This window comes from Elaeis guineensis, chromosome 2, assembly GCF_000442705.2.
Source record: "Elaeis guineensis isolate ETL-2024a chromosome 2, EG11, whole genome shotgun sequence".
Classification (NCBI taxonomy): Eukaryota; Viridiplantae; Streptophyta; class Magnoliopsida; order Arecales; family Arecaceae; genus Elaeis; species Elaeis guineensis.
The window spans coordinates 88,312,202-88,339,316 of NC_025994.2; the positions used below are offsets into that span (position 1 = coordinate 88,312,202).

The following is a 27,115-nucleotide window of genomic DNA, read 5'->3' on the forward strand; positions in this document are numbered from 1 at the left end:
TAATATTACGCAGGATGTCATAATATGTCTAGAATATCATAATTTTTTATTTTTTTCAAAGAATAAAGATATTTTCGTTATTTAAAATTTTCAGATGAAAAAGTTGATCTGCAGACACTAGATGCGCTTTAAAAAGTGATTGGATAAAAGAAATATTCTTTCTATATTATAATATTTTAAATCATATTATGGTATCCTAGATTATAATATATCACAGGATGTCATAATTTTTTTCTTAAAGACAAGGATATTTTTATTTTATAAAATTTTTAATGAAAAAGTCGATTTACAGATATTAAATGCACGTAGAAAAGTGGTGACTACGTGGATCAATCGGACAAGATGGTGCATTTCACGTCGGATTCGTAGTGGATAAAGAATTTCTTTTACGGTCTATTAAAGTAAGATTTATATCAACTCAATTCATTTTCAACCCAAATTCTGTGGGAAAAAAACACCTCCACACACACACCCACACACAGCCACTTTTGCCCACACCTGCGCATGCACACACATGCACGCTGTGCGTGCACACATATATATAGAATCCTGCAGTCCAACAGGCCATGCGAGCGTGCACACACATGTATAAAACCCATAAATGGGTTTTAGGCCAAAATTAGGATGGGCATTTAGAAGAAAATAGATTAGGTAGGCAAATAGATTTAATTCCTATAGAAAATCCAGCTCAATCTTGCTGCATTTTCCGAACAAGTGTTTATTTGAAACTATTTCCTTAGGAAGCAATAATCTTTGATATCCATTAAGCAGGAAGAAAAGGTTTGATCAAAATTCAGATCAATCATTACCTGCAGCAATTAAAGGTATCTCACAATTTATTGGTTTATGTTGACTAGGATGATAGAGGCCAAGATTTTTAACGTATTGGTGAGGGATTATTACACAAAAATCTAAAAATTCTCCATTGCATCGTAAGACTCCATGAAAGGATAAATTTTCACAACCGCACCCTATAGAATTTGGATGTTATCAACCATATTGCTGTCTGATTCCGATATATATGGAGTTCATTGGAGCATTGTATTTTGCCAAAATATCTTATGCTATTAATTTCTTTTGTGATGCTAGGGGTGAAAGGTGACTTGATAATATCTGTTCGGATATGAAAGAAGACTTATCTATTCGGATCTGATATAAATTTGAGTATTTGACTAATATCTATATCTATGTTTATATTCATGAATGATAAAATATAAATATATATAAATAACTATTTGCTCCATATTTGAATATCTTTTTTCTTGTAATCCATCTTATATAGTATTAATGAACTTTTAGGAGAAATAAATGACCATAAGAACTTGTTGCTGCTTTATTCAAAACTTAATATTTAGTGATATTTAAAATTTTATTGCCATAAAAGTTTAACTATAGCCATATTTATATTAACACTTTCATATCCAAAATTTATCTATATCCATTTAAAAGAAATATAAATATGAATTTCTTGTAGTGTATATGCACAAAGTATAAATGGATACAGTTGTGGATTGATATCCAATTCATATTCTACCCGTTTTCTACCCCATACGATGCCCATTTTACAGAATTAGTAAAGAACTTCAGAGTCTAATGGAACATAAGATATCGTGCTGGCTTCTCAAAAATATGGGATACCATGGTTTAGGCATGTTTGATAATGGTTGTTCATATTCTTAGCCTGATGGATCGATCCCGGCGGCTGGATCTCTTAAATATTTTTCTCTATATACATGAGCTACGCATGCTTGATTCATTAATCTTTTTCGTCTAAGAAAGCGTGTTAGCCCGAGACAAAACCAAGAAGACTTGGAGGCACATAACATAAGACAAGATAACGTGTTTCCCAATTGTTTATGATTCGTGTGAAACTCATTTCTTTGGGTAGGAGAACTAAAATCTCATGATTTTTACAACCCATGAAGGCCGCGTGGTCCTTCAGTTGTCAACTGATGCTGGTTGTCCGTTTGCTCACACACACACGCACACAAACACGCACGTGGTCGGTCCGATTGTTTATTAGGAGACATAGATCATAGAAAACAATTACTCTTGTTCCATGAGTTTGATTTTGGATTGTGCATCTTTGGATCTGCATGGTTATAGTGTGGACCGATCTCTTTTCTTTTTCTTCAAAAAGAAATTCATTTTCTTTTTTCTCTATTTTTATACTTGCTTATACATTTCTTTGATGATTACATTGTTTATTTAATACAAATTGATAATATATAATGAGTAGAGGCGATAATCCTCATCATTTATTATACTTCTCAATTTTTATTTTATATTAGTTTAATATTAATTTTTCATCTAAAAAGATTAAAATTTTTATTTTTTATATAACGGCCGTGCTAAATTACATAACAAGAGATTTGAATTTTATATAATGGCTGTGCCAAATTACATTACTAGAGTTTTTTTTTTTTTGGTAAAGAATTACATTACTAGAGTTGAAAGTGAACTCTATAATACCAGTTCAAATCTATTTTCATATATGGTTCTACCAATATATAGATATAAATTTCAGTACTTATATCCATATCTAAATCTGCTAAAGAATAATGAATATAGATATGGACATAATTCTACTTATATAGCATTGATGAACTTTAAAGAGAAGCAAGTAACAATATAATTTAATTTACCAATTTATACCTATATTTATATCTATATAGTCAATATCTAATTTATACCTGTATCTTTTGAAACGAATATGAATATTAATATTATTATGGATTAATATCTTTACTGGATAAAATACAAGGAGACATTGATGTACTCATATCCGGTCCACGCCACTTTTAACTCCTCTATGCAATTGTCAAAAGCCGAAGGATACATTTGTAGACCCAACTATGTGGGTGACTACTGTCTAAACTATTACCAAGTTGTTGGTATAGGACAAGAAGATGTGTTGGATTGGATGGGAAGGAGATTGAGGGATTTGAATGGATGCATACACCAACTAAAAACCTAAAACTAAAAGGAGAATGAAATTCTACAGAAAAAAAAAAGAAAATCTTTTCAGCGAGGGGAATTAGAAAGTTCAAAGCAGTGAAATTTTTGAAGACCTTTACTGATCTAGTCATTCTGAAGGCTTCACAGGAGAGGAATCGAGGAATTAATTTGTTTATTGTCACCTTTCCTACAGAAAAAAAAAGGAGAAACTAAGAAGAAAACTTTGTTAAAAATCATCAATGGGGCTTTGGCTTCATAGGAGGGGTTCCATGTTGAATTGTTGAACACCAAAGGTAACTATTCCATTTTTATTCTCAAAAACAAAAAAATATTAAAAAAAAGATCCACGGCCAGATGAGCATGTAATATAGGACCTCAATCGAGTTAAAGAGACACAACTATGAATGCGTTTAAAAGAGACTGAGTCCATGGTGTTTTGAAGGTACCAATGCTGCAAGAAGATATTCGTGTTAAGTCCATGGTAGAATTGCACCACGGAAATTGCCCACCATAGCGTGCCTCAGACCTTTTCATTTCTTCTAGTTCATGACTTCTTTGTTTGCATGTTGTTTAATTGATTCAGTACTACCCTAACATGTCAACTTGTTTAGTCATTTTGCAACACGGACATATTCAAATAAAACATTAATAGCAGGGAAGATGGCGAACAAAGTCCTTTTTAACCTCTTAAATAAAGCTTTTCTAACTTGCTTTTATCGTTTAAGTTATATGATAACTGATGACCTAATAGACAAAGGGACATTAGACGATACCATAGCTAGGTCAACTAGGTCAATGTAAGGTGAAGGCCACCTCAATATTTGCAACATGATTCAGGCAATTAGATGATGACTTACGGTAGGTGTATTTTGGTTTTCTTTTTGTTAATTCTATAACTATAATCGGAGAGATTGACCTGAAGTCAATCCAACTAAACTTAAAATAGAGCGAACCAAAGAGAAGAAGGCAAAACGAAAACAACGCAGGATATCTCTCTCGGGAAAATCGCTCTTAGTTTGCCTTAAGGAATAGTTCTCTTGGTATAAAACAATCTGGACCAATATTTATAACATTATTAATTATCAACTACTTCGAAATCGATTTCCTTCTAATCTCCCACAAGATGACCTTTGGTCGGACCTTCTTAGCAGCACCTAATCAGTAAATTAAAAGGACCTAGTAAATCAGCACCGTTAAACGAACACGTGCTTCTCGTCCAGCCACACGTTTTGATTACTTTCTCTGCGAGTATCGTTAAATATATGGTCTGCTATCGCTATCCCAAAGAGGATATTCCTTGGGATTATGCTATCCATACCTATTGGTGTCGCCACTCAAATCCATAATCCCAACACTGAAGGCCAAAAAAGAAGTCTCGGGCACTAAAAAAAAATGGCGAGTATTTTCTGTTAGCTTCAAAATACCCCCGAACAAGTATGAAGTCGAGAAATCCAAAAGCTCCAAAGTTAGAGGTAGCTTTGCCAGCTCCTAAACCAACGAGTTGGGAGAGGAATCTTCCTTGCACGTCACCACCTTGTCCTTCATCTATAATCATGGGAATAGAAGGAATCTGCCCAACAACAACTGTGTATAAGAGACCATATGCTTCCATCCTCATCTCATCCATCTCCCTTCGTCCTTCTCTTCAGCCTTTCATGACCAAAGGTATCCACAAGTCACTACTTTTCCAACCATGGGAAACCGCGGTCTCGCCCCCTCTACCAGTGTCTCCCAAAGAAAAGTTCTGCCCGTCGAGTCTTCCTTCAAGCTCCCATCTCCACTACCATCTTGGCCATCAGGTAGAAAATCTATTGTAAGCTTAATTATATTACGAGTACCGCCATGTTTTAATCCAGCTAGCTATATATGTCCATCATTGTTTTCCTTGTTTCATAACGTTTGGAACATGGCCTGTAGGTGGCGGATTTGCCAAAGGAGTCATAGACCTCGGAGGTCTAGAGGTCTGCCAAGTGTCTTCCTTCACCAAGGTGTGGGCTAGCCATGAAGGAGGCGAAGACGACAGTGGTGCCACCTTCTTCGATCCTTCGCCAATCCCCTCTGGCTTCTCCTTGCTGGGCTCCTACGCCCAATCCAACAGCCGGCCTCTCTTCGGCTGGGTCCTCGTTGCGAGGGACACCACCAACGGAGGCAACCTCGCGAAGCCCGTGGACTACACGCTCGTGTGGAGCAGCGAGTCATCCAACCTCAAGCGAGACGGCAATGGCTACTTCTGGCTCCCGACACCCCCCGAAGGCTACAAAGCCCTCGGCCTCCTCGTCACGAGCTCCTCGAAGAAGCCGTCCCTCGACCGAGTCAGGTGCGTCCGGGCCGACCTCACGGACCAGTGCGAGAACGACGCATCCATATGGGATAAGGATGGGTTGAGCGTCCATGGTCTGAGGCCGGCCACCAGGGGGGTCCAAGCCCTTGGTGTGTGGGTCGGCACGTTCTTAGGCCAAGCCAATGGGTCCCCCAGCTCTTCCGACATAGCTTGTCTAAAGAACAAGGCCTCCAGCTTCACCTCCATGCCTAACCTCAGCCAGATCCAGGCCATAATGCAAGCGTACTCGCCGGTGATCTGCTTCCACCCTGATGAGAAGTATCTCCCCTCCTCCGTGAGCTGGTACTTCGACAGCGGCGCGCTGCTTTACGCAAAGGGGAACCCAAATCCCACCCCCATCACGTCCGACGGTTCGAACCTCCCACAGGGATGCTCCAACGATGGCGGGTATTGGATAGACCTTCCGGTCGATGAGGGAAAGAAGGAGAAGGTTAAGAAAGGCGATATCCCCACCTCGAAGGTCTATCTCCATGTCAAGCCAATGCTCGGCGCCACATTCACCGATATTGCCATCTGGATCTTTTATCCTTTCAACGGGCCTGCAAAGGCTAAGGTGGGGTTAATTAACCGCTCATTAGGGAGGATAGGGGGGCATGTGGGTGATTGGGAGCATGTTACCTTAAGGGTGAGCAATTTTAATGGAGAACTATGGAGGGTCTACCTCTCAGAACACAGCAGTGGAACTTGGGTGGATGCCTCGCAGCTGGAGTTCCAAGGAGGGAACAAGCCTGTGGCCTACTCTTCATTGCATGGCCATGCTAATTACTCCAAGCCAGGACTAGTCCTGCAAGGGAACTCCAAGTTGGGGGTCGGCATTAGGAATGACACTGCGAGAGGGAAGAATAGCATAGACACTGGGGAGAGGTTTGAGGTTGCGGCGGCCGAGTACTTGGGCTCCGCCATTGTTGAGCCGCCATGGCTGAACTATGAGAGGGAATGGGGGCCGAAGATAACCTACGACATCGGGAAGGCGATTGATAAGGTGGTGAAGCGGCTCCCTGGGGGTCTCAAGACCGCATTGAAGAAGGTGGTGGAAAGCCTTCCTGATGAAGTGCTAGGGGAGGAAGGGCCTACTGGACCGAAGATGAAGAGAGAGTGGTCCATGGATGAACGTTAATTAGGAATATTGTACTCCATTAATGTGTTCCATTGTCGTTACTGTAATCTCCACGCTTTCTTCTTTCTAACTTTATAGTTCTAGGATCGTTACAATTGTCTCAGATTGTCTGTAGATCTTTTTAGGTTTCTAGTCAAAGAAAACAAATAAAGAATCAATAATTTTATTACTTCTGTTGGTGTGTCTTGCACTTCAATTATTAGACTAAAAGTTCCACATGAACAGCCAGTGGATGAGGACGTTTAATTGTTCTGAGATAAAAGAATTGATTCTGGGCATATACTTTCTTGAAATAATTTTGTTCTTATGATTAATTTTTAGGAGAAATTAATGCCCGGTCCATTTGTGGGAGCTTGAGCAAGTTGGCAATTAATGTAATGCTCGATAAAAAAAAAAAGTCCACGCCTAGCCGTGGCTGTGAGCCTGTGATGTGATTTGCCATCTGCCCACCAATGACCCTCGCCATACGGCAGATAACGTGGTCACACGTTTTAACAAACGTATAGCTTCACACATTTACAAAAAAAAAAAAAAAAAAACAACGTATAGCTTCACACTTGGTTCTGATAATTAAGAGGGAAAAGACTACAAGGAAGAGTTCTAAAATCCATAAATTCCATAATCTCAATGCTTTGAATCTGCAAAAACGCCTTATTATATTAATGGTGGTCCCCTTTGAAATGAGTGAAAATTTTAAACTGTCCTCGGGTTAAAGAGATTTCCCAACAAATAGGTTAAAAAAAAAATTTTTTTGGAGTGCCACGTGCAAATGGGAGAAGCACATCTTTGGCCGGTAGGCAGGAGGACAGAGAAAAAAATAGTTTTTAATTTCCAAAAGACTTGCTCGTTGACCCAGCCCAGCTACGACACCCCCCACTGTCCCCACCCAACAACTTTTTGTTTCTCGATGCGTTGAACAGATCGTTTACTCGTGAACTATTAATAAAAAAATTTTTTTTGGAGTGCCACGTGCAAATGGGAGAAGCACATCTTTGGCCGGTAGGCAGGAGGACAGAGAAAAAAATAGTTTTTAATTTCCAAAAGACTTGCTCGTTGACCCACGCCCAGCTACGGCACCCCCACTGTCCCCACCCAACAAAGATGCGTTGAACAGGTCGTTTACTCGTGAACTATTAATAAAATATACTTACAAAACTAGAGTCCAAAACTCAAAGCAGGTCAATTATGAAAGATACACCTAACTTTTTAAATACTTATTTCATGGTTCTCTGGTTTCTTTTAGCTCACACAATTATTGCCGTACATCAGATTAGTATTTGGCTTTCAGTATGGATATTTTTAACTCATAGTTCATCCGGACCTGATTTACTACACTCTTGGGAAAGTTATTCTATTGTTAATGACTGCTTAATGGCGTTCTGTATGCCAAGCTGGGGGGTTCGTTTCTTTCTCCTTGCTCAATCTTTATTCCGGCTGCAGGCTCATACCGTGCCACATATGTATCCTCATCGGGCACAATCTGGTTATACAGATTACTACATGCTCAGTTCAAATACTTCTACATCGAACATAATTCTGGTCCATTATTCTTTGGCTGTTTCAGGTTTGGTTGATGATGTTTCCTACCCTGGGATGCAGCAACTAAATTCTGAGCATGTGTTAGAATGGAAGCTGAGAATTCAGCACACAAATTCTTATATCATGCATCAAGGGTCCATTAAATGGTGCTGGGCCCCTGCTTTCAGGTTTCTTGTCACAACAAAAGTAATCTATGATGTTCTTCTGCGGTGCCTCATTGCCAGGTTCTGTTTCCATGCCGTTCGGTTTTCCCGCGGTGCCTCAGTGCCAGCTCCTACCGCCATGTTATACTGTTGTCCCGCTTTCGGCCTCCCTCCCATGTATGATGACAGTTCAGGCGCCGGGTGTACCTTAAATTGATTTCATGCCGTAGGTCATCTTTTTTGGTTTTTTACATTTGCTGCGCTGGCAGAGTTTTTTTTTTTTTTGGTGTCAAGTTTTTGGTAGGTTTTTTTTTTGGTCCAAAGTTATTGTGTTCCTTTTCAGGTTGTATGCCTATTTTGGGTTACAGGAGTTCGTTATAATATGTACTAAACGCTTTACTTAATACAGACTTGTCCTTTCTACCAAAAAAAAAACCTCAAAGGAGAACAGGATTTAGTAGTACTGCCGCACTGGACCCCTCTTGCCACCTAAGCCAACCAAATCAGCATCTTCGACTTGACCAAGTAAAAGCTTGAATGCCACTATCATATCTTCTTTGATACTTATCATGTTCATTAGGGGAGTTCAATAACTTTGTAATGCAACTTGACCTTCCACTCACAGGTACTAACCTAGAATACATATTATTAGAAGTCAATTTATAGTCAAGGAGGGTTCAATTTGTTTAAGAAACTTCTAGTCACCCCTGAGTTAAGACATTCCTAGTTACACATCTCTTAAGATGCGGGGAAAAAAACCCATCTGTTAAATAGTGTCTGCAACGTCAAGAACTCAAGAATGACCATTTTCAATCAATAAAAGAAAGAGCAGGGGAAAAAAAAAAGGAGAAAAGTATTGACCACAAAAACAGAAAGATACTTTACATATATATATATATAAAGAAATGCTTAGAAAATTAAAATTCAATACAGAATGACAGCGGACAGTAGTTTTGGTCATAACACCTGGATCCAAAAAAAATAATGTTTCTGACATATGCCTTTTACACAGAGGTAGAACATGTATTTGCGCTTTTATCATCTCTGTGATTTAGTTGAAACCTTTTATTTACAGATATAATAAAGAAATAGACACAGAAAGCGTTACAATCTGTTTACAGAGAAAGGGCAAAATCTAGAACAATCATCTGAAAGCATGGTTGTAGTCATGGAAATAGAAATTCTTGTAGATGAAGTGAGACAGCCACCTGGATGCGAGGAAGCACAATACCGCTGTTGAGGCAAAAGCAATCCTGGTGATGTTTGACATCAGACCTTGCTTGGCAGCTGCAACAATTCCAATGAAGGCTATTGAAATAACTTGCAGAAAAACCTCAAATGTTCTCAGGCCTTTTAAAGCCACACGACAGCTGCTGCACTGCACAACATGGGACCAGTATCTGAAAGAAAACAGATGAGCAAGTCTGAGTTAAGTTCTGTCAATAATGTCAAATAAGATACTTAAATCCCATGGATAATTGAATAGAATATCAAAAACCAGATGCCTAATTAGATTAGTTGAAAGTGATTCTATCTCGTGGAGCAAATGAATGTTTCTCTGCTTCTTCTTCCTCTTCTTCTTCTTCTTTGTGTTTTTATCGAGGGTGGGGGTGAGGAATAAATGCAAGCCATCATCAACATACAGCAGAATTGCATCTCTAGTATTTGCATATGTGCATATAATGTGCACTTGACAACAGAATAAGTCTCTTGGAGAGTGGAACTCCCATCAAGACAAAAACTCTACAATCTTATTTTAAAGAAAGTTTAATCCACACTCTTCTTCCTTGACAAAATGTACTTTCCACCAAGAAATAGCTTTCTTTTTGTTCTTTGACAACATCAGGTCTAGATCTTCTTTCTATATTATCAGTTATTCAGCTATCTCAATGGAACACTCAACAGTCAACATATTTTTGTAATTATACATGTGAGTGTGAGAACATTCACCTGAGCATCTGTGCATGTGTGTTAGGAATTATGTGTGTTCAGTCAGCAACCACTGTAACTTCGTTAAAGAATGATATTGCTTTTTTCTCACAACTTACCTATCCATAAGCTCTTCTCTGGGTGGGGTTGGTGGAAGGTATCCAGTAGATAGAGTTCCCCAGTCAACCTGATTATTTGAGTATTTTCTTAGCCAATTTCTGAAGGCAACCACCATGGCATCTGACTTTGTTGGCACAAAACAAGCTTTTTGCCAATTAGAAGGGCCAACGTTGGCGATCTTACGCTCCTGTAAAGAATTACACAGTCAAGAGTTATACAAACTCAATGGAAATGCAACTTCAATCATACCAAATTCAAATGATGTCAATGGTATTCTGACCATAAAGCAGAAGCATGCAGATGCTTGGGGAGAGAGAGAAAGAGAATGATCTGATCTCTAAAAAAACAAGAAAATGCAATAAAAAAGAAAACCAAGGAAATAAGGAAAAGAAACCATATATAAACCATGTAAACATCTTATTCACACATGAATTTATTAATGCACCCTTTATGATGGTGAAGAATGACATACTGTGCCAACATGGCTTTGGTCCCGGGGGAAAAGAAAGGAAGAATAGCGTACAACAGAGACTAGCATGATAAGCTCTTCTTAATGGTAGTTATGATATAGGGGTATAGAATGGGAATAAGGAAGATTAAAAAAGCAGCCTAACTTCACTGCAGTTTCAATACAATCTGCTGTTCTACAGAATTTTTAAAGTTTCTAACGACAGCAAAAGATGGAAATCTGATGTTATACTTTCAAAATGCAATAGCTTAGCTCAGAAAATATGTTTACTGTACCAAATAAACTAAGAGGGAGAGCTACATGAATGTTGTATCAGTGAAAGAAGCTGTCTTTCCATTTCCATTAGTACAGCTTAGATATGGCCTAATGGGTGTGGGAGGCTTCAAAAAACTATCTTTTAATTTAAACAAGGGTGGTAACAGATATTATGAAGAAACAATCCAAATACTTCCCGCATGTCCCATACCTTTGGAAAATGTTTTGTTAGTAGGTGTTTAAGTTGATTAGGTTTGGGAAATGGATCCATAACTTATTAGGGTACAAAACCACCGATACTATCGCAAAATTCAAAAAATAAACCAACTTTAACCTTCATCTCTGTCTTCTACCTAATCTAGCATTCCAGCATGCACAAGAGTAGTGCCATCCTCAGAAGATAGCATTTGCCTCAAAATTAGGTGAAAGATGCTTTACACCAATAAAGCATCTGAAGCTTAAAGATTTCTTTCCTAGCTTAGTTGAGGAGGATGAGAAAAAGCAGCTTAAACAGCTGAAAAGGATAACATATTACCTCAACATGAAGAAGGTATAAATCTGAATCCAGAATAAGATTCTGCCCCACATGAAACATCCACCGAGGGACAAGTTGGTCTATCCAAACTGTGAAATTTCTGGGGAAGACCCAAATTACTCTGCTTCTTCCAGGACTAACTGGAATGCACATAAAAATAAGCAGGATCCTACGTTGTTTCTGCTGGGGCTTAGTTGAAGATGCCTGAATTAACCCAATATAAAAAATGAAAAATGAAAGTAGACAAATAACTTTCCATTTTGTCAAAAGAAATTAATTAAATACATGTAAATGATTACCTCTTGGACATCCAAAGATGAAACGGAATCATCACTTGAGGACCGACGAGGCATAGCATAAAAGACACATGGAGCTACAAACTTGTTGTAGCCAAGCTCCTGCTTTGCAAGGAAGCCAGTTATATTTAATGTCTCAATTGTTATCTCTATGGGCACCCCTCCTTCTCGATCAACCTCAGCTGTGTAAGAATTTGATCAGTGAGTGGTGTTAATCAAAATAGACAGCTCTAAAAATTAAGGGAAAGTATGATATAGCTCAGTGATGTTTGCATGACCCATGTATTCTGATAAACGACAAACTAAGAAATGCTCCCCTCATGAGCCTATGTGATGGAGGAAAAAAAAAAGCAAACAAGGAGAAGTTATCAATAAGTACATATCTGGCAGGCACTTCACGTTTTGGAATTCTCATTATTCCATGGTGTGCATATGGAACATGAGCAGGGTCCATGAGGTTTTCTATCAGAACTTCATACCTGAAATGTCAATTGGGTGACAATTAGTGCCTACTGTCAAAGGAAGGGGTCAAAAGTAAATGCAATTGGATAATATAAACCAAATAGAAAAAAACATGTAGATAACATGAACAAATGCAATCCGCTCTCATCAAGTATCAACAACTTCTCAACTGTAAACCCTTCTAAACAGTGATCATTATGGCAGAACCTTGCTTAAAATGCAATGCAGTCACTCATTGCATGGAGAGTTGCTAAGATCTTTAGTTTTCATCGTCCTCCATTTGAAGTTTAGGTGGGTCCTCCCAACTAAATCTTCAAACAAATGATTCATAAGTGAGTTTTCTGCAAATAACTGGCTGGTTAGTAATTATACTAATGCAAGATTCTTGAAAAAAGGTGACCGAAAAAAGAAAAAGAAAAAGAAAAAGAAAGAAAGCTTGGCTCGAGCCAGCTAAATAAAGTACTGCTTGCTCCCGCTTACTTTCGATTCCTATTTCTAATAAAATTCGAAGGAGTGTCAGGTTTCAACAACTTCAACTAAAAGACATCAAACTAATGATCCAGAAGTGAGTTTGCTTTGAATCACTTGCTGATCATTGAAAAAATTACATGTCAAATGTCAACGACTTCAAATTAATGAAGCTATTTGAAGACCAAGCACTGGTATTTCAGTGCATCCCAATTTCTAAGACCTGACCTCTTTAAGTTTTCATGCATCCCCAATCTCATAACCTAGGCAGCTTATAATAACCATGCCTCTAAACAACTAATTAACAAGTGAGTCTACCAAGCATCACAGTCCAACTGTTAATGTTGTACCGGTCAAGAGATGCATAAGAATTGTTTTATTTATTTAGTTCATGAAAATAACCAGATGGCCCTTCTTGAGCTGACTTGATGAATCCTGACATGAAAAATCGAAGACAAATGTACGGATAGAGAAGAAAAAAAGAGAGCTTATTTTAGATAAAACAAAAACTGCAATAATGCTTAGAGGTCGTCGAAAAAGTCGTCAAAATATGCCTTCATTTCACACAGTACAAAATAAAATATGCATATGGTTGCATGAAAACCATACCATCAAGCCTTATCCCAACTACTTAAAGCTGGCAATTAGATCCTACAGGGTTTTTCTATCCAGTTCTGCATATTATGTTGGTATCACCTTTTTCAAGTCCTCGGCCATTGATACCTCAATTTACCTATTCCAAGATTTTTTTTTTTTTTTTTTTGTTGCAGCACATGTAGGCCCAAACATCAAAATGCACCAAGAAGATTTGAGAGTTGGGACAATGGAGTAGGGTCCAAGCATCCTAAGAGCACTATGATTATATCTGCATAAATCAAAAGCTAGAAATTACAATAAGAAAAATCAGGAAGCAAATTTAGAATAACAAGTCTCTACTGACTTTACATGGCCTTTAAGTATTTTCATGGAGCCCAAACTGTGTTCGATCAGGTATCTCAGCAAAATAAACCTACAGGTGTTTCCTTGAATATCTGGAAAGAGCATTATTTCTTGCTCCTTGGGGTGAAAAAAGATGGATGGTTGTTCTAAAGATTATTCAAGTACAATTCACTCAGAAACAAAAGTTGAAGCCAGCTGCTTGGCAATTTCAGAAAGAAAGTTTCAATCCTGGAAATCATTGTGACATCAATCAAGCAATCAAGGGCATTTTTTTAATATAATCAAGGACATCAAAGTAATGTCCCTTATATCCACCTAGTGCAAGAAGAGAAATTGATTGTCTTGAAATTTTGTAGAGAAATTAGCAAGATGCATTGAGACATCAGAGTCAACTTGACATTGACTAAATGAATTCAGGTCCCACCTGTATGCTAAAATGCTGTGGATGATTTCAAAATTAGAAATATCTCACAAAGGCCACAGGAGTATCATTAAAGAGATTAAGGATTACAAATTGACAATTGATATATCTTCAGATATTATAAAAGAAATCAGATCAGATTAACATTGCAGGAGGATTTTGAGGTGCATAAAGCATTCAGGTGATAAGAAGGTCAAAGTTGGCATTGTAAAGAATAGATCAATTTCTAGCCCAAGATGTTTTAGTTTCTAAAGAAACTTCTTCCAGATGACCCAGATGTTATCTTTATTAACCTTGCATCAACACAAAGCAAGAATTATGCAAATAAATTGATTCGAAGTAATTCATCCAAGCACAAATATGGATGTTCACAAGGTTCATTTGGAGGCTGAAGCAACACATCTAAGGATAGTGTTGGTGCGAGAATTCTCTGGCGTCGAGACGCTGAGTCGATGGCAAGACGGGCCTCCAAGGGGCGCGATCTGCACAAAAGTCCTAACCGAAGATGACTCCGGCGAGGACCCTCCGATGCTTAAGTCAGAATTTTCGTTCAACAGAAGGAGCGTGAGAGGAAGAATAATAGCGTATCTTTTCGGGGATCCTCTTTGAGTCTTTTTAATAATGGAGAGTTGGATCTCCAGTTGGCAAGTGGTTGGCGCGATCCCATATGATCAGGACATGAATTGTGGAGCACGAGATTATCGCTCGAGATTTTCGGGATGTGGCAGTTGCGGTTGCCTTATCAATCTGGTGACAGTTGTTGTCAAGCGGGTGCTGTATTTTGAATAAAATTGTCAACCGAGTATTGTTGAGAGGAGGATTGGTCGGCGACGATCAGGGATCGATCGCCTTAAGGCGCTACTGCAAAGGGATGTCCAGGGCCAGAATCTTTTTATAGGCGCAAAGCTGGTCGGCCAAACAGGATTGGCCAATGAGAAAACATTGGCAAATATGCACAGGGAACGCTGAGCGATGGTCGGCCAAGACTTGTCAGCTCAAGGTGTGAGGTGCCAATCAGGTGGTTGCGGAGAACTAACTCGACAGGAGTCGTGGCTGACCATGAGTCAGCAATGAGCTCCGAAAGGCGGATCTGCTAGACATAATCATCTTGGGCTCTGGGTCTTTTCATGCAATCGGCCCATGCAAAATTTCTCCCAACATATAGAAATTTGTCAAAAAGTATAGAGTTTCAGATCGGTTGCCAAGGAAGCATTAAGACCTTAAACATTGTTGACCCATTCTCTAACAGCTTAAGATTTTGGGTTCTAGCAGTTAGTTAACATGGTATCAGAGCAAAGGTCATGGATCCAAATCCTATACAAGCCTTTTACATGTTTATTTTCTTGAATCTTTTCTTCTCTTGACTCATTTGCTATTGTGTTGTTCTTGGCTCATTCTTAAGTTGAGTCATTCTTGACTCTTTCATGCCTTCACGTGCATGATCTGGATCTCACATGAAATGAAGTGTTAGGCCTGATATACATTACTAGCCCCTTCCCTAACAGCTTAAGATAATGGTTAGCATGTGAAGGAGAGAGTAAAGACCTAATGTACATTGCTGATTCTCGACTCGTTCATGTCTTCTCATGTATGGTCTGGGCCACGTGTGGGGTGTTAAGGACTGATATACATTTGTTGGTCCCTTCCTTAAAAGCTTAAACTTTTAGGATCTAATGTTAAGTCTAATATCCGAGGCAACTGCATCAATCACGAACATCTAGAAGCCAAAACAGAAGAGAAAAAATGTCGGCAATGCAAGATAATTATGACCATGGAACACCTAAAACTTTTGGAACAGCAAGTCTGCAGACAATAACCCCTCCAGTATACTCCTGATCACATGTGCAGCAGTAACATTGGGGGTTCATTAAGCTGCATAATTAGCAATGCTTACTGCAGCATAAAATCAAATGTCTCAAATATAGATAGATAGGACTTCTTTTCTTTGATTACATGTAAAGCAAATGTGTCGATATAACACACACAGAAAAGAGGGATAGGGAGACAAAGGAGTCAAAGGTACAAGGCAATAAGATGATACTTTGAAAGACAGTGATGATAAACAAGTTAATTGACTAATGTTAGCCGGATCTCAAAACATACAAAGGGAGCATTTGGTAATGTTGAACCAGCAACTTGTGTCCTTCATAAAGATCAGCAAGCTAGCACTGTTAACAACAGATTTTGACAGTCTAGCTAAAAATTAAAGAGACTTGGTTCAGAAGCATATAAACTGTTTCTATAAGGTTAACTAGTATAAAAATATAAACCAGAGATAACAACACAAAGGGCAACAGGTGATTTTTAGTTAGATGCATTGGAAATCATTTGAGGGTTCAAAAATAACTACAAACCTGGTTGGCATCCAAATAGCACTTTCTATGCTAGAATTCTATCATGCCCCAAATCCGAGATATAACATGGCCACGCTATCGAGGGGTGCTACCCTTGATAACATGAAGCCTAACAATCAAAATCAGATAAAATTCATCACAAATAAAATATAATAAGACGTTCAATTCTATTATTCATCAAGTAAATAAATCAAGATTGGTTCAGAGCATCTAAATCTAAAAGCAAATAACAAATCCATGTTTCAACATTCATAAATAGCTAACTACAAATGCATGATCATCTAATAAATTAAATTTAGCTATAAAATTTTTAAGCTTGCTAGCATAGAGCCCAAAGTTTGGATCGTCCGTTATTCCTAATTTTATTCCTCCGAAAAAGGAAAAGAAAAATAAAGAAGTATGAGCTATATGAGCTTAATAAGTAAAATCTATTTTTCCTTACCAAACCAAACATAAGTTTTTCCATGATCATGTAACATTTAAAAAATAATAAATAATATAAAATAAAATATTTCATAAAATATATAATAAAACAAGTCATGAAAACAATCATGCATGTATAAATCATGAATATTTTATAAATAATTGATTTATAAGTCGTTCTTATCATATGTTCATGTCATGTTTTAAAACATTGCTCATAGATATTCATGCTATAGTCACTTTTTATCCATGACGGACCGTTATCATAATTGACAAGATATTATAATTCATATTCATTACTAACTTTATCCCTGTAGCTACAAGATCGTTTGTCGATTGACCCCATTTCAGTGAGGCTGTCATAGCAATCTGAGAGTCTTTAAAATATTTTTATATTTTCTTAGAACATACATATATGTAGGTAGGAAAAACACTGAATGACATACCGGATTTACACTTCATAAACATGTCTTTTTCATAAAAATATTCACGAAATCAATTTTCATAATAAAGCATGAATTTTTATGTACATATGTTGATCCTTTATCTTATAAAAAATATGATTTTATCAACAAAAGGTCATATGCATGAAAAATATGAAAATTTAAAAACAAAAAAGGAGTGTAAGATTCAATTACCTCGTTTGCCCTAGATCTTTAGACTTCGTTAGAAATATCAACTAATCCTATTTAAAGTATTAAATTATAATCATTTTTTTTTCAATTAATTCAATAAAATTAAATAATAAAAGAAGGATGTTAATCAGGTGATCGATCCGATAGACTATCCGGATATCAAAGCGGTTCATGATCTTCTTGTCGGAGTCAATACAGGTCCCCACAAGAGAAAGGCATAACTCGATATAGGATCTATAGGTCTTTTTAGAGAGAAAAAGTGGGTGAAGAGAGAGAAAGTGGAGAGAGAGAGTGAGTCTTTTTATCTCTTTTGTTTTGTTTTCTTCTCTTTTTTTAGAAGAGAGAAAGAGTGAGGGTACAGAAAGACATGAAAGAGAGGAGAGAGAGATACTTCTTTATCTTTTCTTTCTTTTTTTTTTCTTTCTTTGTTCTTCTTCCTTTTTCTTGGCCGAATAGGAGAGGAAGGGACTGGTGGTTCATGGTCGGAAGACTAGTAGTGGGAGGAGGCAATAGGCGGCCGACAATGGGCAGCGATAAACGGTTGGCAACAGGACCGGCCGATCAAAATAAATCATAGAAAAGTATGAAAATAGAAGATTCTTCATGGTGGATTTTTGACGAAGCCGGTGGCCGGTGGCGGCACCCAAAGCCATAGAAAAAGAGAAAGAAGCAAAGGAAGAGGACTAGGACTTATCTCGCGCTTCGGTGATGTCTCTGGCTCCGATTTCCGACAAATACAGTGCTAGGAAAATCGGCAAAATAGAAAAAAAAGAGGAAGAAGAGAGGAGGGCCAAGCTCGCCGTGGACTACTTTGGAGGGGGGTTCATGCCTCTAAATAGAGCAGAGGGGAGGCTGAATCCTCCTCGGAATCAGCTTCCTCTCCGATGGGATCGGGTGGAAGAAGACTTCCAGCAGGTTCTTCATTGTATATTTTTTTATAATTTTTTTTCATGCCCTAAAGATTCATGCACGGCGGGCGGGGGGCTAATTCAGGGCCAGGTTATTACAAATTTAATTTCCAAAGAGGGGCTTCTAAGCCAAGTTCTGCAGCCCTGTTTTAGGATGATGCTTGGCATTACTCAAGAGTTTTACATGCATTCAGGTCAGAGCCAATAGTCTAATCTAAAAAACAAAAACCAAAAAGACCCCCTAATGCAAGTCTACACTACGTTTCTTCATTTGGAAACATCAGTTTATTTATGGGCCTTCATTTTCTAGCTAGTGTTAATTTCTCTTTAGTGATTCATCTTTATAATTTTCTTTTAAAATATTACAGCCATCCTTCTGCTGACTATAATATGATACAATACAAATTGTTCAACCAACAATTAAGTTCAGGTCTACGATGTGATGATAAATGTTGAATTTGACTTTGTTTGTGCCAATTTAAAAGTTTGAGAACGGCTTTTACCCATAAGGAACATCTCTCGTCCCCATTGTAGACGTGTACGATGGATCATCCAGCTCTGGAATGTAGGGAGGTCTTTCCTTCATTAAAATATCCTTGTATTGAGGATCAGTGCTCGGCCAAAACCACACAATCTTATTCTGTTCAACACTGGGATAAACAGCGGCACATGCCTTCTTGAACGTATGAACCTGCAGAGTTGTACAAACTCGACAAAACTAAAGCAAACATATGATGCAAAAATACTTTTTTGAAAGAAAAAAAAAACTCGATGAAAAATGTGATTTTTTTTTTTTCTGCATTGAGCATTCCATTCTATTCAAAAGTTCAAATGGTTCACCAACAAATTGGATAAGTAAAGGAAGGAAAGATTTGATATAGATATTATCGGAAGCGTTACTGGAGGGCCGTTCGGCGGCGCCTGGGGGATGTACTTGCAGCTGCCGGCGCCATCGAAGCACCATCCGTGGTAGACGCACTGGAGGCGGCCCCAAGGGTCGACGCGGCCCTCGGAGAGCGGGGCGAGGCGGTGGGGGCAGCGGTCGTCGAACACCTGCCACCGGCCCTCCTGCCGGTCCCACCAGATCACCACGTCGAGACCCATCACCGTCTTGGCGTTGGGGGCCCGCTTGTCGAGGTCGCAGACCGGGGCGAGCGGGTACCAGTGGGCGAACCAGTTGAATTTCTCATCGCCGGCCAGGGCCTCGTCGCCGGGGAGATCGGTGGTGGTTGTGGCAGGAGAGGAGGAGAGCTGGGCATTGAGTCTGGTGGGTTTGGTTGGAGAGAAGATGTGGTGATGGGTTTTTATGGAGCGATGGTGGTGGTGGTGGAAAGGAAGAGAGAGGAGGGGGTGTGGGGGTTTGGAGGGGAAGGGTGAGAGGTGGAAGGTATGGGGGGAGGGAAGGGAGATGAGAGCGTCCATGGGAATGATGTGGACATGCAACGGAAGGGACCGGGGGGGGGGCACTGTAAGGTAGGTGGTAGTTGCATTTGCGTGTTCACTCATTTTAATGATAATTATCTTCTTCTTCTGTTTTTTTTTTTTATTTTTTTTATTTTTTTTGAAAAAACAATGCCTAGTGGCCAAATATTATGACATAATTATATAAATTTTTATGATTTTGAAAAATAGTATTTTTTTCTATGAGAAATTTCACAAGCTTCCACTTATCTAACTTACATCCATTTTCGTTGATAGTGCCTATTTTTGGCCAAGACAACCATCAGTTTATCTCCCTTGATCCTGATGTGTATTTTGCCGATTACTAATTTTTGTAATCCAATTTATTTTTTATATACTTCATGTTGCTGTAATATTTAATAATGAACTAAAATAAAGGCAAAAATATTATCAATTGATAACTTAAGAGTACATGTTAGATCATGCAAAGAATTTAAAAATCGATACTATACTAAACCGATCCATTAGAGCTATATTTTTTAATAAATTTATTAACTTGCTATGTATAAATTTGAAGGTTATCCAGAAAAATAATTTTTTTTTTTAACATTCCTACTATTATGGGTCACTATTTTTTCATCACCAGCAAAATTTTCAGCCCATCAAACTTAAGGCAATGCTTTTTCTTGCATGAAACTTTGATATTTGAAAACCCATTTTACATATTACTTCACTCATATTTTCATTAAAAATAAAATATATTTCTTCTATACGACATCAAAAGATTTTGACTTGAAAATTATTTTATTCAAATCTTTAAACTATATAAAAATGATAAGTTTTAATTTATGATTTCAAGATAATCTCAATAAATAACTCTATTAAAGATTTAAATTAGTCATATGGCAATTCTTATTAAATTTTTTTCTTGAAAGACATGAAATATTCTAGACTCCCATAAAAAAATAAATTTTAAATTGTTGGACTTTGAGTATAAAAAAATATGCTAGATTATTTTAGATGAAATGATTCTCCTGTTAGAAAATACCTTATTTTTGAGGATAAGAAAATGATAAATAAATACTTTGCAGGAAATATCCATTTATACTAACTTATGAACCCGTAGATGAGAGAAAATATAAATTAAAAGGCAAAAGAGAGATATAATATATTAAAAATTACTTAATAATTAATTACTTATAATTTAAATTTCAACTAGAGTATTTTAAATTTAACTTTTTTAGTAATTATATGCATTCACATATGCATTATAACTAGTCTTTTTAAAACCAACCCAGTCTGATGGTCTAAACCAGATAATATTAGAATTTGTAACCCACCCAGCTTACCATGCACAAAATGGCACATCTTAATTCTCCTTCAGGCAAGAGTTATAAGCCCCAATTTCTAAGGAAATGATTTCAAGCTCCCCTCTAATATGTTATTTATTTTATATAATAACAGGAAAAATAATAATAATTGTTATAACAAATTATTAAGCATTATAATGGCTTGCAAAAGTGTAAATAATAATAGTCATCATCTGGCGGCCACCTCCGATTTCAAGTTCCATTGCTTGGAGCGTCTCCTCGCGAGCAGAGAGGTCGGTAGATCTTGTCCCAAAGCCTAATAAATTCGCAAATTTGTTCTCAAAACTCGATCTCCTCTGTAGACTTTGTTGGAGAGGCTCGAGTTAGAACGGCTCCTACCCTCGCAGTTGCACTTCTCTGGAGGTGGAACAACACCTGTGAGGCCGTCGTCTTTGAAGCTATCGCTCTCAGGCTAGATGCCTGAGTGGACGAGGCCAATGATGACAAATTCGCTAAAGTCGGATTCAGGCCAGAGGCTTTGGTAAAGGTTTAGGCCAAGGAAATCGGGCGAATACATATTATTATTATTTTTTATTATGAACTGGAGAGAGAATACATATTATTAGAAGTCAATTTATAGTTAAAAAGGGTTCATTTAGTTTAAGAAACTTCTAATCACCCCGGAGCAAAGACATTCCCAGCTACCCATATCTTGAGATGCGGGAAAAAAACCGTTCTGTTAATAGTGTCTGCAACGTCAAGAACTCAATAAGAGAGAGGAGGGGACAAAAAGAAAAAAGAAAAAGAAAAAAAAGGAAAGTATGAACCACAAAAACAGAAAGATACTTTTCAAAATCTTCTCATTTTGCCTAACAATGTAACCAAAGGCTTAGTCATAAATTACAAATATTGGTCATGGTAAATCCCCTAAATTCTAAAGATTATAAGCCAAGATTTATATGTATACGTATATGTGTGCGCGTGTGTGTAAAATTAAAATTCAATACAGAATGAAAGTGGACAGTAATTTTGGTCATAACACCAAAAAAATAACGTTTCTGACATATGCCTTTTACACAGAGGTGGAACCTGTATTTGCCCTTTTATCATCCCTATAATTTAGTTGAAACCTTTTATTTACAGATATAATAAAGGAATAGACACAGAAGCATTACAATCTGCTTACAGAGAAAGGGCAAAATCTAGAACAATCATTTGAAAGCATGGTTGTAGTCATGGAAATAGAAATTCTTGTAGATGAAGTGAGATAGCCACTTGGATGCGAGGAAGCACAATACTGCTGTTGAGACAACAGCAGTCCTGGTGATGGTTGACATCAAACCCTGCTTGACAGCTGCAACAATTCCAATGGAGGCTATTGAAATAACTTGCAGAAAAACCTCTAGTGTTCGAAGGCCTTTTAAAGCCACACGACAGCTGCTGCACTGCACAACATGGGACCAGTATCTGAAAGAAAACAGATGAGTAAGTCAGAGTTAAGTTCTGTCAATAATGTCAAATAAGATAAGGTACTTAAATCCCATGGATAATTGAATAAAATATCAGAAACCAGATGCCTAGTTAGATTAGTTGAAAGTGATTCTTTCTCGTGGAGCAAGTGAATGTCTCTCCTTCTTCTTCTTCCTCTTCTTCTTCTTTTTTGTGTTTTTATTGGGGGTGGGGGTGAGGAATAAATGCAAGCCATCATCAGTATACAGCAGAATTGCATCTCTAATATTTGCATATGTGCATATAATGTGCACTTGACAACAGAATAAGTCTCTTGGAGAGTGGAACTCCCATCAAGACAAAAACTCCACAATCTTATTTTAAAGGAAGTTGGACCTGCATTCTTCTTCCCTGACAAAATGTACTTTCCACCGAGAAATAGCTTTCTTTTGTTCTTTGACATCATTGGGTCTAGATCTTCTTTCTATATCATCAGTTATTCAGCCATTGCAATGGAACATTCAACAGCCAACATATTTTTCTAATTACACATGTGAGTGTGAGAACATTCACTTGAGCATCTGTGCATGTGTATTAGGAATTATGTGTGTCCAGTCAGCATCCACTGTAACTTCGTTAAAGAATGATATTACTCTTTTCTCACAACTTACCTATCCATAAGCTGTTCTCTGGGAGGGGTTGGTGGAAGGTATCCAGTAGATAGAGTTCCCCAATCAACCTGGTTGTTTGAATATTTTCTTAGCCAATTTCTGAAGGCAACCACCATGGCATCTGACTTTGTTGGCACAAAACAAGCTTTTTGCCAATTAGAAGGGCCAACCTTGGCGATCTTACGCTCCTGCAAAGAATTACTCAGTCAAGAGTTATACAAACTCAATGGAAATGCAACTTCAATCATATCAAATTCAAATGATGTCAATGGTATTCTGACCATAAAGCAGAAGCATGCAGATGTTTGGGGAGAGAAAGAATGAGTTGATCTCTAAAAAAATAAGAAAATGCACTAAAAAGAAAACCAAGGAAATAATGAAAAGAAACCATATATAAACCATGTAAACATCTTATTCACCCATGAATTTATTAACGCACCCTTTGTGATGGTGAAGAATGACATACTGGGCCAACATGGCTTTGGTCCCGGGGGAAAAGAAAGGAAGAATAGCGTACAACAGAGACTAGCATGATAAGCTCTTCTTAATGGTAGTTATGATATAGGGGTATAGAATGGGAATAAGGAAGATTAAAAAAGCAGCCTAAGTTCACTGCAATGTTTAATGGAATCTGCTGTTCTATAGAATTTCAGAAGTTTCTATTGAAAGCCCAAGATGAAATCTGATGTCATATTTTCAAAATGCAATAGCTTGGCTCCAAAAATATGTTTACTGTGTACCAGATAAACTAAGAGGGAGAACTACATGAATTTTGTATCAGTGAAAGAAGCTGTCTTTCCATTTCCATTAGTACAGCTCAGATATGGCCTGATGGGTGTGGGAGGCTTCCCAAAACTATCTTTTAGTTTAAACCAGGATGGTATGAAGAAACAACTAGATACCTCCCTCATGTCCCATACCTTTAAAAGATGTTTTGTTAGTAGGTGTTTAAGTCGATCAGTTTGGAAATGGATCCACAACTTATTAGGGTACATAACCACCTTTACTATCTCAAAATTGAAAAAATAAAACCAACTTTAACCGCCATCTCTGTCTTCTACCTAATGTAGCATTCCCAGCATGTACAAGAGTAGTGCCATCCTCAGAAGATAGCATTTGCCTCAATGTTAGGTGAAAGATGCTTCACACCTACAAAGCATCTGAAGCTTAAAGATTTTTTTCCTAGATTAGTTGAGAAAGATGAGACAAAGCAGCTTAAACATCTGAAAAGGATAACATGGTACCTCAACATGAAGAAGGTATAGATCTGAATCCAGAATAAGATTCTGCCCCACATGAAACATCCACCGAGGAACAAGTTGGTCTATCCAAACTCTGAAATTTCTTGGGAAGACCCAAATCACTCTGCTTCTTCCAGGACTAACCGGAGTGCACATAAAAATAAGCATGAACCTACGTTGTTTCTGCTGGGGCTTAGTTGAAGATACCTGAATTAACCCAATAAAAAAAAAATGAAAAAGTGAAAGTAGACAAATAAATCTCCATTTTGTCATAAGAAATTAATTAAATAGATTTAAATGATTACATCTTGGATATCCAAAGATGAAACAGAACCACAAAAGACACATGGAGCTATAAACTTGCTGTAGCCAAGCTCCTGCTTTGCAAGGAAGCCAGTTATATTTAATGTCTCAATTGTTATCTCCATGGGCACCCCTCCTTCTCGATCAGCCTTAGCTGTGTAAGAATTTTATCAGTCAGTGGTGTTCATCAAAATAGACTGAACTAGGCTAACTCTAAAAGATTAAGGGAAAGTATGATATAGCTCAGTGACGTTTGCATGACCCGTGTGTTCTGATAACCAAAAAAAAGTAAGAAATGCTACCCTCATGAGTCCATGTGACGGGAAAAAAACCTAAAAAGCAAACAAGGAGAAGTTATCAATATGTACATATCTGCCAGGCACTTCACGTTTTGGAACTCTCATTATTCCACGGTGTGCATACCGAACATGAGCAGGGTCCATGAGGTTTTCTATCAGAATTTCATACCTGAAATGTCAATTGGGTGATAATTAGTGCCCACTGTCAATAGAAGAGGTCAAAAGTAAATGCAATTGGATAATATAACCACATAGAAAAAAACATGTCGATAACATGAACACATGCAATCCACTCACATCAGGTATCAACAACTTCTCAACTGCAAACCCTTTTAAAAGTGATCATTATGGCACAACCTTGTCTAAAATGCAACACAGTAAATCATCATCCTCCATTTGAAGTTTTCGGTAGTTCCTCCTAACTAAATCTTCCAACAAATTATTCATAAGTGAGTTTTCCGCAAATAAGTGTCTGATTAGTAATTATACGAATGCAAGATTCTGACACAAAGACTACCAAAAAAAGGAAAAAAGGAAAGAAAGCCCAGCTCAAGCCAGCTCAATAAGGTACTGCTCGCTCCCACTTATTTCGATTCTGATTTCTAATAGAATTCAAAGGAGTGTCAGGTTTCAACAACTTCAACTGAAAGACATCAAACTAATGATCCAGAAGTGAGTTTGCTTAGAATCACTTGCTTTGAATCCAGAAGCGAGTCCGCTTACTTAAGAGTTTTACATGCATGCAGGTCAGAGCCTATAGTCTAATCCGGAAAACAAAAACCAAAAAGACCCCCTAATGCAAGTCTACCCTATGTTTCTCCAGTTGGAAACATCAGTTTATTTATGGGCCTTCATTTTTCTAACTAGTGTTAATTTCTCTTTAGTGAGTCATCTTTATAATTTTCTTTTAGAATAATACAACCATCCTTCTGCTGACTATAAATTGAAACAATACAATTCGTTCCACGAACAATTTAACTTCAGGTCCACGATGTGATGATAAATGTTGAATTTGACTCTGTTTGTGCCAATTTAAAAGAGTTTGAGAACGGGATTTACCCATAAGGAAGATCTCTGGTCCCCATTGTAGACGTGTACGATGGGTCATCCAACTCTGGAAAGTAGGGAGGTCTTTCCTTCATCAAAATATCCTTGTATTTAGGATCAGTGCTCGGCCAAAACCACACAATCTTGTTCTGTTCAACACTGGGATAAACAGCGGCACATGCCTTATTGACAGTATGAACCTGCAGAGTTGTACAAACTCGATAAAACTAAAGCAAACATATTATGCACAAATATTTTTTACTAAAAAACTTGGATGAAAAATGTGATTTTTTTTCTACATTGAGCATTTCATTTCATTCAAATGGTTCACTAACAAGTTGGATAAGCAAAGCAAGAAAAGATTTGATACAGATATTATCGGAAGCGTTACCGGAGGGCCGTTCGGCGGCGCCTGGGGGATGTACTTGCAGCTGCCGGCGCCGTCGAAGCACCATCCGTGGTAGACGCACTGAAGGCGGCCCCAAGGGTCGACGCGGCCCTCGGAGAGCGGGGCGAGGCGGTGGGGGCACCGGTCGTCGAACACCTGCCACCGGCCCTCCTGCCGGTCCCACCAGATCACCACGTCGAGGCCCATCACCGTCTTGGCGTTGGGGGCCCGCTTGTCGAGGTCGCAGACGGGGGCGAGCGGGTACCAGTTGGCGAACCAGTTGAATTTCTCGTCGCCTGCGAGGGCCTTGTCGCCGGGGAGATCAGTGGTTGTTGTGGCAGGGGAGGAGGAGACCTGGGCATTGAGTCTGGTGGTTTTGGTTGGAGAGAAGATGTGGTGATGGGTTTTTATGGAGTGGTGGTGGTGGTGGTGGTGGAGAGGAAGAGAAGGGAGGGGGTGTGGGGGTTTGGAGGGGAGGGGTGAGAGGTGGAAGTTATGGGAGGAGGGGAGGGAGATGAGAGCTTCCATGGGAATGGCGTGGTTATGCGACGGAAGAAGGGTGGAAGGGAGGGAGTAACGTTGGAGGGACGGAGGGGAACTGCTAGGTGGTAGTTGCATTTGCCTGTTCACTCATTTTAATAATAATTATCTTCTTCTCTTTTTTTTTTTTTTTGGGAACAAAAATGCCTAGTGA

General features: G+C 38.3%; 3 protein-coding genes across 4 annotated transcripts; 1 reads left to right on the top strand and 2 right to left on the bottom strand.

The window, feature by feature from the left end:
• The first annotated feature begins 4,359 nt into the window (after positions 1–4,359).
• On the top strand, positions 4,360–6,585 carry LOC105054732 (hypothetical protein At1g04090-like). The gene is given in 3 exon segments (XM_010936316.4): positions 4,360–4,623; positions 4,626–4,757; positions 4,876–6,585. Coding segments are annotated over 3 exon segments (1,902 nt in total). The 5' UTR covers positions 4,360–4,394; the 3' UTR covers positions 6,417–6,585.
• A 2,407-nt stretch (positions 6,586–8,992) lies between these two features.
• On the bottom strand, positions 8,993–19,749 carry LOC105054726 (protochlorophyllide-dependent translocon component 52, chloroplastic). Of its 2 annotated transcripts, XM_073252079.1 has the most exons (7): positions 19,213–19,749; positions 18,816–19,003; positions 12,085–12,181; positions 11,706–11,885; positions 11,407–11,610; positions 10,147–10,334; positions 8,993–9,498 (listed from the first exon to the last, which is right to left on the bottom strand). In XM_073252079.1, the coding sequence occupies exons 1-7, from the start codon at positions 19,732–19,734 to the stop codon at positions 9,243–9,245; spliced, it is 1,635 nt and encodes a 544-aa protein (XP_073108180.1). In that variant the 5' UTR covers positions 19,735–19,749; the 3' UTR covers positions 8,993–9,242. The 2 variants fall into 2 exon arrangements, with proteins under 2 accessions (XP_073108180.1, XP_073108181.1); XM_073252080.1 differs by lacking the exon at positions 11,407–11,610.
• Positions 19,750–22,034: 2,285 nt separating this feature from the next.
• LOC140850779 (protochlorophyllide-dependent translocon component 52, chloroplastic-like) lies at positions 22,035–27,054 on the bottom strand. Its single transcript, XM_073252078.1, has 7 exons — positions 26,425–27,054; positions 26,046–26,233; positions 25,059–25,155; positions 24,690–24,842; positions 24,388–24,591; positions 23,144–23,331; positions 22,035–22,490 (listed from the first exon to the last, which is right to left on the bottom strand). The coding sequence occupies exons 1-7, from the start codon at positions 27,037–27,039 to the stop codon at positions 22,235–22,237; spliced, it is 1,701 nt and encodes a 566-aa protein (XP_073108179.1). The 5' UTR covers positions 27,040–27,054; the 3' UTR covers positions 22,035–22,234.
• Between the last annotated feature and the right edge of the window lie 61 nt (positions 27,055–27,115).